The 13,945-nt window shown below is 36.2% G+C and overlaps 1 protein-coding gene across 3 annotated transcripts in view; it reads left to right on the forward strand.

Moving 5' to 3' along the window:
* Positions 1 to 13,945, forward strand: part of Arid4b (AT-rich interaction domain 4B) — a 143,143-nt gene that overhangs the window by 114,484 nt on the left and 14,714 nt on the right. For all 3 annotated transcript variants that reach the window (XR_003838576.1, XM_029484988.1, XM_021180100.1), the window contains 2 exons: positions 10,168 to 10,252; positions 12,960 to 13,158. Coding sequence is in view for 2 of the 3 variants with exons in the window: in XM_029484988.1 (XP_029340848.1) it covers positions 10,168 to 10,252; positions 12,960 to 13,158 (284 nt within the window). In the remaining variant the exon portion in view is untranslated. The remainder of the gene's footprint in view (positions 1 to 10,167; positions 10,253 to 12,959; positions 13,159 to 13,945) is intronic.

Below are 13,945 nucleotides of genomic sequence, written 5' to 3' on the forward strand. Positions count from 1 at the left end.
TGGGAGGTAGATGCAGGCGGATTTCTGAGTCTACAAAGTGAGTTCCAGGACAGCCAAGGACTATACAGAGAAACTCTGTCTTGAAAAACCAAAAAAAAAAAAAAATTTTTTTTATCTTGCATAATTTTGGGGAATTTAATCTGAAGCGACTATTTCAGTTTTATCCAAAATTGAAAAGTCAATTTTTAAGGCAGACCATTTAGTTGTCTTTTAGTAGTAACTTCATTAACTTTGGAATGTTTATCGTTACATATGAAATTATATGTATGAAATCTAGTTGGAGTTTGAGAAATTAGGCTCAGTTGTTTCTACTGGTGGTTTTATCAAGGGAGTCCTTGTGGTTTTTTAGGAAAAATATAGTTGTCAGGCTTTATAGTTAAATTTATTCTTGGAGAAGAGATGTGGCTTATGGTCAGGTACCCACTGAGTACTATGAGTCCTTCAGTTTGGTCCCTGTTGTCACCTCTACACAAACACAGTGCTTAATGTCTGGGGGAAGTTCTATGAAAACATTTCAAATTCTCATATCTTAGTAGCATACCTCTTGTTCTGTTGTAACAGCAGTAAGTTCTGCAAGTGTGACCTAATCTGATTGCCTTTCTAATCTGAGGAAAGTATAATTTATACTTTGATATATTAAAGTATATGTATGACTTTAAACACTAGGAAGAATATGGCAACTTAGTCAGGAAGGAGTTCAGAGACTGAGCTGGTCGATAAGGTAGTAAAGGTTCAGGTTTCAGAATTTCTCCTTACCAGTGCTTTGAAGTGTGGTTGTTCTGAGGCAGACTTTGCCAGATGGTTCATGGTACCCAGATGTAGTCTGTCCTCACAGTTGTTGGCTCCTCTGTCTTTATTGTATGGAAATTCTCTTATTAACAGGTTGGCTGATAGTAGAAAACCCAGATTTTTATGTGGGAATATTTTACTCAGTGTTAGGCAGTTTTCATCTTACTAAATAAAGGTGTTAAGGTGGTCTTGTTCTTCCCTCAGGTGCATGCAAACTTAAGTATACATTATGGAGCCTGAAGGCTGAGCCCCCTACAGGGGCAGAGAGGCTTGCTGTCTCTCAGCTGTCCTTTCCATTCTCATTCTGAGTTACTTTGCTGGTTTCCACACAGAAGCAATTTTTCCTCTTGCTTATATCAAGTGCTTGAAATTTCATGACTGATGAATAGGATTTAGGCATTGTCCAGATTTCACAACATTCAGGCTCAATTATCTTTACTAATTGGCTTCCTAAGCAAAAGCATAGGAAATATGGAGGAAATTATTTCACACTTTAAGTGCAACTTTTTATAAAACCAGTAAAACCATATTTTCTGATTTTTTAAGAAGAGCTTGACTAAAGAAAAGCAGAGTTTTGTTAGTCTTTGGGTTGCAGAAGGTAGAAAGAATATTCAGTATTTCAGTTTTGAAATTGACAGAAAGAAGGGAAGATTTTAAGTTGAGGCATTCAGATTTGTAATGACCTAGGAAGGGAAGTGAGACCTGATCCAGCAAGTCATACTTACGTTATTAAGACAGATGCCGTCTGTTCTGACCTCAAGCAGTTCTGTGCTAAGAACTTTTCAAAGAAGAATCTAACAATCTTGATGAAGACCTCTGGGGTGGATCTGCATACTTCTGCAGCATAGAGGACAGGACGGTACTTCAGCACATTTAACAACAGTTAATCTTAGTGAGCATGACAATGTTCCTACTGTTCTCTGCAGTAATTACCAAAGAGTGCCTTAGTGATGAACCAGCAAAAACTATTGTTGATGTTTCATCATGTCTGAAACTGATACAGAGGACTACAACAAATCACCATCAGCTCTTCAGTTTATTTTCTGTGACTTTAGGGGTCTCCAGCGTTATTGTGTACATTAACATTTAAGGAATCGTTAGACATGAAGCTTTATGCATAGAGGTTCATGAGAATGGCTTTATTGGCATTCACGCTGTTCACAATAAGCAGGCTTTAGCACTTTGTGTATGAAGCTATTTTATGTTTATTTTATCCGATTTTCTGTAAGAAAAAGGAAATAAGAATATGTTAGTTTTTAAAAGTGTTATTGTTGATTTCTGTATTTTTCTTTCTCCTTAGATGCATAAATTTAAATATTGTTCATATCCCAGTTTACAGTATAAAACATGTTAACAAAGATTATATAAGCATTGGAGAGTGTTCTTTGCCACAACAAGGAAGAAGAAAAGTTTTTTATTTAAATTTACTTCAAGTAAATTTGGAGCTCTTGAACCCAAACCACAAATGATATATAATAGCAGTAGTGAGTTTTTCTGATACAGTGATTGTAAGTTACTGCTAACTGATAGAGAATCACCATGCATAGGATGCTTGGAGTGGGTTAAATCAATGTATGATTTTTTAATCCTTCCAAAAGTAACATGCAGTCTAGAAAAATAAATACAAATAAAATTAATGGATTAAAATTAAAATTACAGTGCTTTTGAAAATATGGCTTTGTAAAATTTTAAGAATTATATTCCTGTGGGTGGTCTATAACTTGGAATTACAGAGGGCTTTGAGTTGCCCAACATGTGTGTCAGGAGCTGAGCTTGGATCCTCTGGAGGGAGTAGTTTGCACCCTTAACCACTAAGCCATCTCTGTGGCACCATTGACTTGTGATACATAATACATGAACCGTAAGTGAGCCCTTATTCCTTTTTTTTTCTTAATTCCTTTTTTTCTGTTCACTTTCTTATTTTCTTAGCAGACTATTTTACATTCTTTTTTTAATTAACACTCCCCTGATTTCCTGTCCTCACTTTCAGCTGGTAACTTGAATTTTAAATCTGATTGGAAAATTGAAACAAGAAAAAAATATTTTACTGATTTATACTAATTTCTTGCTTTCATCTACAATCTGGCTGTGTATTTGTCACCTCTACTCACAAGTTAATATCATGCTCCTATCTAGATGTTGTCTTGTGAAAGACAGAGGCCTGTTTTCCTGATCTGTTTAAATTATCCCCACCACTTGTAGACTTGCACTTAACTTCTTCTGTCAAAGAAAGTCCTGTCTTGAGCCTGCCTGGTCCTACTGTGTCATTTCTGTGCATCACTCCATGAGCTATTTGATGGTGTTGTTTGCTTCTGTCTTGTTTTCTCATTTATGGGTAAGCCCACTCAGATAGCCCCTCATCCCATACTTTAATAAGTTATTTATCAGGTCTACTAGGTTTGGCATCCTGTCTTTAACCAGTAATGTTATATCCAGCTGGTCACTCCTATGACACTCCGCTTGCATCTGGCTGTGGCAGCTGCATCTGTTTGCTTTTTTTTTGTTTTTTGTTTTTTCTCTTACTATTCTACCCTTAATTATCTTGTGCTTTATTTCTTATTTGTATTTGGAAGTTTTCTCTTTAATTTTTTGTTTTATTTGGTCTTCTGCTGACTACTGTAGTTTGTTACTTTATGTTGCTGTTTTCCTAACTTATCATAATAACATGATTCATATAGTGATGTTTTCAGGCTCAGGAATATAACTTCTCTTTAGAACACTGAGCTAGTCTTATTAGCAACTGAGAGATTAAGTTTCATTGGGAATCCTCATTTCTTAGGACTTTCTTCTTTCTCTTTTGTTCTTTTAAAATTACTGAACTGTTCCTTTTCAGCTTAGTTTTCTAGTTCTTTTTTTAGACTAATCTACCCTTCTTTTGTTGTACCTGAATGTATTCCATTTAGTGGGATTAGTGTGCTGAAGAAACCATGCAAAATCATCCTGTTCTTGCTTTGAGATTATTGTGATAATGAAAAGAAAAGCAAATACACTGGGAAATCACTCGCTGTTCTTCAGCGTAGACGGTAAAGGCCTGAAAGTGTACCTCATTTGATGATGTTTGTAAACAAATACTTGTAAAATTGTTTTAGAAGAGATTGACTTTTGAATTAATCACAGTGCAGGAGTACAAGTGAAAATCAGCATCAACTTCATGAAAAAGATTAACAATTCCATTATGGTTATACCGGAGAGCCTTGAGTTTTTCTTTGTATTTTCAGTTCAGACTGTTGACTAAACCTTGGTCTGTCTCATTGAGTAGTTTTAGAGGTTGGCAGATGTTTCAAAAACATCCACTTGGACATGTTCCATATCATAATTTACAAACTAATAAGTACATTTCTGTTGTTGTTCAAATATGTACAAGTACAATTTCTGAAACGTAATCAATTATTTGAAAAACTCAACTTTGGGGATATACATTTTGCAATTAGTGCCACAGCTCTTAACCATTTGCAGTGGCCTGAGCTTGGTCTGTACTTGTCCAGGGTGTTTTCTCGACCCTACCTGTTACCTCTCTGGCTATTGACAGAGGCTAGCATTAGAATCCTTAGGAAATCCTATTGTTAGAATGACTATACTGTTTTCTTGAGCTTCTTGTGACAAAATGTAAATACAAGAATGCTGTCATATTCATGTTTCTGTCCTTCTGCTGTTATGTTATTTTGTGGGTGGTGGTGGTGAAGATAAGTCTTATATAGCATAGGCTGGCCTTGAACTTCCTGTTTAGGTGAGGGTGACCTTATTTATCCTCCTGTTTTGTCTCCTAAGTGCTGTACCATAATGCTTGGCTCCCCTTCCCCCTCCCCCTTCCCCTCCCCCTCCCCCTCTCCCCTCCCCTCCCCTCTCCTCTCTTTTCTTTTCTTTTTGGTGGGGGTGGCGTGGTTTGGTTTGGTTTTAGAGACAGGATTTCTCCCTATAGCCCCGGCTGTTTTGGAACTCTGTGTAGACCAGGCTGGTGTTGAACTCATAGAAATCTGCCTGCTTTTGCCGACTGAGTGCTGGATTTAAAGGCATGCGCCACCACTGAGAGACTGCTATTCTTGATTTTGATGAATAGCATTTATGTCATTTTATGGATTTACTAGTAAGAGAAACTTGTAGCTTTCTCTGGTGTGAACAAGTACTCAGCGGTCTCTGAACGATTTCCTTTAGCTATGTATCAGTATTTTAAATAAAATATGTTGTCAATAACTTTTAAATAATTACTGAGTACCATTTTAGAATTTTGGTATTTAACGTAATAGCTAATTATTTGGGGTTTTTCTTTGTAATAACCTTTATACATATTTCAGATAGTTTTAAAGAATTGTGTCAACTTGGTTTTACTCTGAATGTTTGTTTTTGCTTTGTTTGCTCTGCTTTGCTTTAAGACAGGGTCCCACTCTGTATCCCAGGCTGGCCTAAACTCAGAGATCTTGTCTATCTATGCCTCCTAAATGCTGGAATTAAAGGCATGGACCACCATGTCCAGCTGTTCTGACAGTATTTTTAAAACACCCGTTTCTGCGTGTTTGTTTGTTTTTTTTTTAAACTAAAGGTATGGCTGAGTATATTACTATGTGCATAAAGTATTTTTTTGAAAGCTGGGTTTCATAAGATCTGTTGAAGTGGGCATAATATCCATTTTATAGACTAACGGTCTGCTGCTTTATTGTCACCAAATGATTTGCCAACACAGCCAAACAAAAAAAGTCAGAAAGCTTTTCAGAGCTTGTAGTTTTCTCTGGTGAGAGCAAGTAGCCAGCTGTCTCTGAATGGTTTCCTTTTGCAATGTGTCAGTATTGTCAATATATCACATCCGACATGACATCTTCTTTCAAAAGGTTTGTATCATTACTTTGCAATTACTGTTTTGCATTGTCTTCTAGGTTTAATTGTAAGGTCCTTGCAAATAAGTGCTATGTTGTAACTTTGTGTTGAATACATTGATATGTGTTGAATAAATACGCTTATCTATATAATTTTGACCATTTTTTTCAGGCCACAAGACATGTGAATCTTTTATATTAAGTACTTTTAGTATGTGTCTTCTCAGATTAGGCATTTGTATTTGCCTAGCAGTTTAGATGTATATCAGATGCTTATCAAGTTTCTATGTACAAAATTATTATATAATTACTAATAATGGAATTGGAAAGCTGAGGCTAACCAGTCCTCCTTTTTCTTCCTTTTTTGGTAGTACTAAGGCTCAATTCTAGAGCCTTGCTTATACTGACAAAGTGTTTAACCACTGAACTATACTGCTTAATTAAAACAATCAGGCCTAATTTGTTTACTATTTGTTTTAACTTTTTAAAATATGTTCCTGAATAGGAAAAACAAGACAACAAAAGTCCTCTTCCCTTCTGTCCTGTCTTTTCTTGCAATGAAGAGGCCATTGTTGTTCCTTGGTACTTTATAGTAAAGGTAAAGGCAGATGGGTGTGTGAGCCATCCAGTCATTCTCTCTGCTTTCATATAGCCATAAGACTTTGTGCTTGAACCTCAACATCATGAAGCATGCTGACTGATGAACAGGAATACAATATTTGACAGGGCTCATCTGAACAACTGTTGCACATAGTTGCTGGTGTAATCCTAGTGTTCTCTGCTCAGTGGAGATCCATATGCAGATGCATACCCTTGATTCCCTGTATTGTGATTCTCTTCTAAAGTCACTATGACATTTTCACCCACACTTTGTTCTTACTGGTATTACTCTTCCACTCTCACCCTTATCCTGTCGCTTCCTTCTCTTTCTCATGTTGCTCCCCATTAAGATATATGTTCATGATTCCCATTCTAGTTTCATGATCTACACTCACAACTCTACATACATCTATCTAAAACTTAAAGTCTAGAATCTGCATATTTGAGAGACCACGAAGTGGTTTTTTGTTTTGTTTTGTTTTTCTGAACTACCTTTATTTCATTTACCATAATGATTTCTGGTTATCCATTTTCCAGCATGTGTAATGATTTTATTTTTATTTATAGCTTGATAAAATTTCATTATGTATGTATATGTGTCACATTTTCATCATCCATTCACCTGTTAATGGATAATTAGGTTGCTCCCATTTCCTAATTATTGTGAATGGTTGGTACCCTATGTGATTCTTTTTTTTTTTAAACCCATTTTTTTCTTCACTCTCTTCATGTGTCTGTGTGTATGTATGTGAATGCAGATGTCCTTGGACTCTGTCTATGTACCTCTTATTTGCTGAGCTATCTTCCAGTTCCCTCCTATTGATTCTTAAAACAGTAAATAACTTGGGGGAGCCCTCCTGTACAGGGAGAATCATGATGTCAAGAGGATACAGCTGTTACACACTTGCAGTATATTCTTTTATTTGTTAATGTTGGTGTTTTCTGAGACAGAGTCTCTCTCTGTATCCATAATAGCTCAGAGCTCTTCATTTTCCTGTTTTGGCCTCCTAGGTGATAGATTATAGATGTTCTTTCATGTGTTCAGCTCCAACACTCAGGTATTTTTTTGTTTTTGATACAGGGCTTCACTATGTAGCGCTTAGCTTTCCTGGAACTCAATTTGTAGACCAGAGTGACCTTAAACTCAACAGAGATCTACCTACTTTTGCCTCCCCCTTGTGTTGAGATTAAAGACATGCATCACAATATCCAACAATTCTAGTATCCTTTCAAGTTGTATTTTGAGGGATAAATAAATGTTCTACCTAATAAGGTATCTCAGTGGAAAAAAAATTAAAAATATTTTACTTTTCTATTTCTTAGTTGAAATTTTTCTCATTTTTGCCACTTCTTTTAAAAACATTGGGCTTTAAATTTTTGTAGTGTTTTAAGATATTTGAATTCTCAATAATCTCTACACCAGAGTGAAAAGCAGGAACGTCAGGAGTCAAGGTCAGTCTCAGCTACATGGTCCACATGACACTGAAACAGTGTCTCAACGCAAAACTGATATTCACAGCAGGTTCCCAGACAACCAGGGCTACACAGAAGAACCCTGTCTTAGGGGGTGTAATGAAGCAAAACAAAGAAAAGATATTTGAACTGGAACTAAATTTCCTGTTTTCTGTCTGCACCAAATATCCACTTCCATTATCTTTAAAATAAGTGTATTTTTGTCTCTTTTTAGCATATATTAATAATAGTATATATAAGTCTTAATTTCATATAGCCTAAGCAGAGTGCACTGCAGCTTTTGTTGTAGGTCCGAGTACCTTTCATTTAGTTGGGTCTTCCCATTGCCGTCTGATAAGGATGTTACTGTGCTGCTTAACCTCTTTCACATACACATGTAGGACTTTGACATCATTGCTGGCTTGAGTTTGGTTCTACTTTTAAATTTATTTATTATTTGCGAGGAGTATGTTTGCGGGATGTGCATGCCACAGTGTGCATGTAGAAGTTAAAGGACAACAATTTGGAGCTATTTCTCTCTTTCCACATTTACTGGGTTCTAGAGGTGGAACTCAAAGTTTTCAGTCTACATGGCAAGTATTTTTACTTGCTGAACCATCTTTCTGGCCTCTTGTGACAGGATCTTGCTGTGTTGCCCAGGGTGGCCTTGAATTCCTAGGCTCAAATGATTCTCCTCCTCTCAGGTGTCTGAAACTCTAGGTACATCTAGAATCCTATTCATTCCTATAAAACTGTGATACCTCTGGAAATGTTAGATTGGGGAGCTGGTACTCTACCACTCAGGGATCCTTTGTCCCTAAATGGCTTTCTTAAGCATAATGCAGTGTTTTGATGCTGCTGTGATAGGTAAAAATGTACTGTAATGCTAAGTGTATCCTACTGTATCAGGCTAAGTGCCAAAGGAAAAGCAATACTTGGTTTGCATTTTTCTCGGGTATTATATATTTGAGCCTTAAAACACATATATGGCATGTGGGTTTAGGTTTCATTTACTAATGTGTTAGACTGCTGATGTTGTGAATGGTTCAGTCAGTGGGACACTTATAGAGACACTGAGATGTGTCCAGAATGCATCCTATAACTCATTATCTCTTTTATGACCACCATCCGGTTTAGCCAGGAGGAGTCTTGGTGTGCTATACTATGTGGAGCTGAGTCAGCAGTTTCATAGTGGCCTGTGAAACACTAGCCTAAGGGTTGCTTTAGATACTTGTAGGTCTTCTGTTTGTCATAACATGAAAACACGTTTAATCAAATGATGACTTGTATAATTTAACTCTTTTTCCCTCCAGGAGGGTGGTTGCTTTTTGAGGTCGGGTCGCTCTTTGTAACCCAGACTGTCTGTAACTCACATCTGTAGCCAGGCTGGCCTGAAGCTTCTGAAACTCTTCCCTTAGCCTCTCAAGGCCTGATTCATCACAGCTTGTTAATTTAGTTCTTGATTTGGGACCATTGTTACTTCACTCTAAATGCTTGTAATAATGAAGACATTTTAATCTTAAACCTTATTTTCAGGTTTTTGTGTTTGTTATTAAAGACTGGAGTCACAGCTTAGGATATGCAAGGCTATAATTTTTAATCTCCAGCACTGCAGACAGATAAATAAACAAATGACAAATAGTCATTCTTTTTATGGGTATAACTTTGAAACAGAAAAAGGGAATGATTGAATTACTTTCTAATTTTTTTTAAGTCTTGTTTATTTATCATGTATATAGCATTCTACCTGCATGTGTACCTGCAGGCCAGAGGAGGTCACAGATCTCATTATAGATGATTATTAGCCACCATGTAGTTGCTGGGAATTGAACTAAGGACCTCTGGAAGACACAGTGCTCTTAACCTACAAGACTTCTCTCCAGCCGCCTCTAATATTTATTCTCTAGCTTTTTTTTTTTTTTTAAGGAAAAAAAGTACTCTTTTTTTTTTTATAGTTTAATATAGTCAGTAGTATTTTGCACTTTGCAAAACCCTGAACTTTGAACATTGAATTGAGACGCCATCATAGCTCTGTTGGCCCTTTAATGTTTGTAACTATATGAAAGAAGCTTCTTAGGGCAAATGAATGTTTTTCTAGCATTTTATGAGCAGCACCCCGCTGCCCCAGGGTTATTTGCATTCTCTAAATAGCAATAGGAGGCTTTCTATCAGAGTGTTACTTAACTATAGCATGCTATCTTGGTAGGTTTAGAGGGGGGAATTCCTACCCATTGCTTAAGAGCAAAACAAATGTGTAGAAAAGATTATACTTTTTCGGTATTTACTGAGCATGATTGGTTTGAGTGGAGGAGTAGTGAACCTAGAGGATTTATGAGGGTTTGGTTCATTCAGTAGCGATAGTTACCATGGGGCAGTCAGTTTGACTCTCTTTGATGTCTTGGTTGCATACTCGTCAGATCTTTGAAGTTGTAAAATATTTGAGTTTCTATTTGAATATAGTATAGTTCCTTCAGTGGCTTATAGTTTACATATTTATGCTCATTTCTCTTCATTTTAGATATGATGAATGGATTAAAGCAGATAAAATAGTAAGACCTGCTGATAAAAATGTACCAAAGATAAAACATCGGAAGAAAATAAAGGTAAGGTCTTGATTTTTGCTACGTACCATGAGCTGTTAAGTAACATTTTTCCACCCGCCACCCCACCCCACCCCAGGGCAATTAAAATACATGTGTGGGCAGGGGCTAATTCTGATATTATCGTCTCTTTTAAATAACACTTAATATTTTACCAAATATTGGATTTGCTCTAATTACTTTTGTCACCCGTGGAAAGGTTTTAGAAAAGTGCTCAGTAATCTTTAAGGCCCTTTCAGTCTCAACATTGTATAAAGCCATACAACCATATTGCATTTATCTGTTTAAATCTTTTCCTGTCTTTTGTAGTTCCCAACTAGGAGCCATCAAGCATTTTGGGTAGGGGATGTAAGTAGATTTAAGGTGAAGAGATGGTCTGAAGACAGAGGAGAGTCTATCTCTTCATCTCTATATGACTGGATACTGCCTCACAATGTCTTCAGTACTCTCCTTACCACACACTCAATAGCTAATATAGGATTTGAGCTCTCATTTGCAAAATTGTACCACTCTGCATGATAGAATAAAAAACTAGATCATTAATATGGTTTTGAAATTTTTAAAAATCATTTTAAATCGCTTTTAATTGTGTCTAGTTGACACACTTATTAATAATTCTGAAACTCAGTCTCCTTATTCCAGGGAAGAACTGTTATGGTCCTGTTTAGGGACCCCTTTGTGGTCTTAGATAATGAATGCTTTTATTACTGTATTGAGTCTGTTTTAAGTTTCTAGTACAGTAATCCAGTACCTAAATCTCAGGATTTCTTAAGCTCTTTACATACTTACTGTTGATCCTATTGGAAAATACGTAAACGGTGCTATACTTAGCATTGTTTTTAGTAATGGAAGAATATTTGTTTAAATTTTTGTTAAAAATCCAATGTCTTTGTACAAAGCAAGGTTTAGCTTTTCTAAGTAGGAGAAGCAATGTTTGAATCACACATATGAAATGTTCTCTGAATGTCTCTGTTCACCTCTTTATACTAACTCAAGCATGTTAAAATTCTTGCTCATAAGAAAAGAGGCTTGTGAATTGGAAATTAGCAGATTCTAAAAGGTTTCTTATATATTATCTTTTGGTATAGCACATATCTCCTGCCCTCTTTAAGTTTTCTCGTGAGAGCTGTTGTTGTAGAGACTTCTTTGACTGCCACTAAAAAGTATTTGACTTGAACTGAAGTAAATTTAAGTTGTTTCAGCCTCCAATATGCATGGTAGATTATGATTTCTGAGCTCAGTCATAATATGCTAAGAACAATGGGAGTAACAACCTTTGCAGGCTGTGTTGGTGGCCTGCCTTCTGAGGATAGTCTGAAAGTCAGGCCAGATTACTGGGGCTTGCTATTGAGTCATGTACCAGAGTCACGTGGAGAACACAGTAGAACAGGCTTTCTGGTTCCATCCTCAGCATTTTCAGTCTTCTCTCTAGGGAGCTGTTTTTCTAGCAAGTTCTCAGAAATTTCAGGGTCAAGGACCCCATTTGAAGGACAGCTACTATCTGAAGTGAGCTGTTCCATGGAAGGGAGTATTTCTACCCTCACATATCTTATAAGGTGACATTAAGTATACACAGTCCCTTGGAGACAAATAATCACTCATGTTTTCAGTCTGACTGTGTAATAGGACTTTAGAATTGTTGTTGCTAAGTCACACTTTAGAGAACCTAAATTGCAAAACAAAGAAACAAAAAATTGCTGATAGGAAATAACCTGAGCCTTGACTTATCTGTAAATTGAGGTAGGAAGACTGCCTCTGAGCTCACTTCACAGCAGGTCAAAGAGAGTAACTCTTACTGTACATTTCAAAGTACAGAACAGGGCCAGTCCAGCTTGTTATTTTACAGTGAGACTAGTCATTTTTATATAAAGTTGTTGAAATTGAATTTCTTCCTTTGTAATATTAAATTTGGACTTATGATTTAATTTTTAATAATTTATAACAGCTGTTAGTAATACTTATTTGCTGATCTTAATCACTGTCAGATTTCATACCTACTATTAGATTGTAAATACAAAACAGTTTTTCTCAGATTTTGCTATACCAGTGCCTGGCAAATACAGAAGTGAATGCTCACAGTCATCTATAAGATGGAACACAGGGCCCCCAATGGAGAAGCTGGAGAAAGCACCCAAGGAGCTGAAGGGATCTGCAATCCTATAGGTGGAACAACAATATGAACTAACTAGTACCCCCAGAGCTCTTATCTCTAGCTGCATATGTAGCAGAAGATGGCCTAGTCGGCCATCACTGGGAAGAGAGGCCCCTCGGTATTGCAAACTTTATATGCCCCAGTGCAGGGGAATGCCAGGGCCAAGAAGAGGGAGTGGGTGGGTAGAGGAGCAGAGCGGGAGGGTACTTTCGGGATAGCATTTGAAATGTATATAAAGAAAATATCTAATAAAAATAAATAAATTAATTAATTTTAAAAAAGAAAAGTTTTTCTCTCACAGTGTTTTCATGAATAATCTAAAAAGAGTCAAATCTGGTTATTTTGAAGTTCTTTTCTTTTTATATGGTATTTTTTTCTCTGTTAAATATTTAATAACATTCTTTGATGTTGTGTTAAAATAGGATTAATGTTAGTAATAAGTTTATGCTTATATTTTATATATTATGTATTTTATATACTATAATACATAATTATATATTGCTTCATATGTTATAATAAGATGATAGCTAACATCTAATGCTTTATTTTTTAATCTAGAATAAACTAGACAAAGAAAAAGACAGAGATGAAAAATACTCTCCTAAGAACTGTAAACTTCGACGCTTGTCAAAATCACCGTTTCAGTCAAATTCATCTCCTGAGATGGTTTCCAAACTAGATCTTGCTGATGCCAAAAACTCTGATACAGCTCATATTAAATCTATAGAAATTACTTCCATTCTTAATGGACTACAAGGTAAACATAATTGTTGCATGCAAGTATTTGATTTTAATTTCTACCTTTAAATGAATTTTTGTGTAGTGATACATGGCTGCAATTCTAATAATCTGAAGGAGGCTTGAGAGTTGAGGCTAACATGAGCAATATATGAATAAATAGTCTTGTTTCAGGGGGAAAAAAAAACAGCCTTATGTATTCTTGCTCCTTCCATCCCCTAAAAAAAAAATCATTCCTAAAGTTAAATCCTGGCAGTGGTGGCACACACCTTTAATCCCAGCACTTGGGAGGCAGAGGCAGGCGGATTTCTGAGTTCAAGGCCAGCCTGGTGTACAGAGTTGAGTTTCAAGACAGCAATGGCTGCACAGAGAAACCCTGTTTCGAAAAACCAAAAAAAAAAAAAGAAAAGAAAAGAAAAAAAGGTGGTTGTGTGGCATCAGGTTATTTTTTGTTTTTTAACCAGAATTTGTTTTTTGTTATTTAACCAGAATTTTGTTAGCACCTCACAGTGCTGGGTTTCTTTCATTCTTGCCAAACACTATCCTTCCTGTTGTGGTATAAAGCATAGGTTGTGTTATATGTTAGGATTATAATGCAGTTCTGAAAGTTGTAAAGAACTCATCTGCTTATTTTGATCTAGAGGTTATGGTTAATATCTGTTATTGTAAGTAAGAAAGGCAGAGGACTGGTCTGGAGAGGTTATGGTTAACATCTGTTATTGTTAGTAAGAAAGGCAGAGGACTGGTCTGGAGAGGTTATGGTTAATATCTGTTATTGTTAGTAAGAAAGGCAGAGGACTGGTCTG

Source organism: Mus caroli, chromosome 13, assembly GCF_900094665.2.
Source record: "Mus caroli chromosome 13, CAROLI_EIJ_v1.1, whole genome shotgun sequence".
NCBI classification, from domain to species: domain Eukaryota; kingdom Metazoa; phylum Chordata; class Mammalia; order Rodentia; family Muridae; genus Mus; species Mus caroli.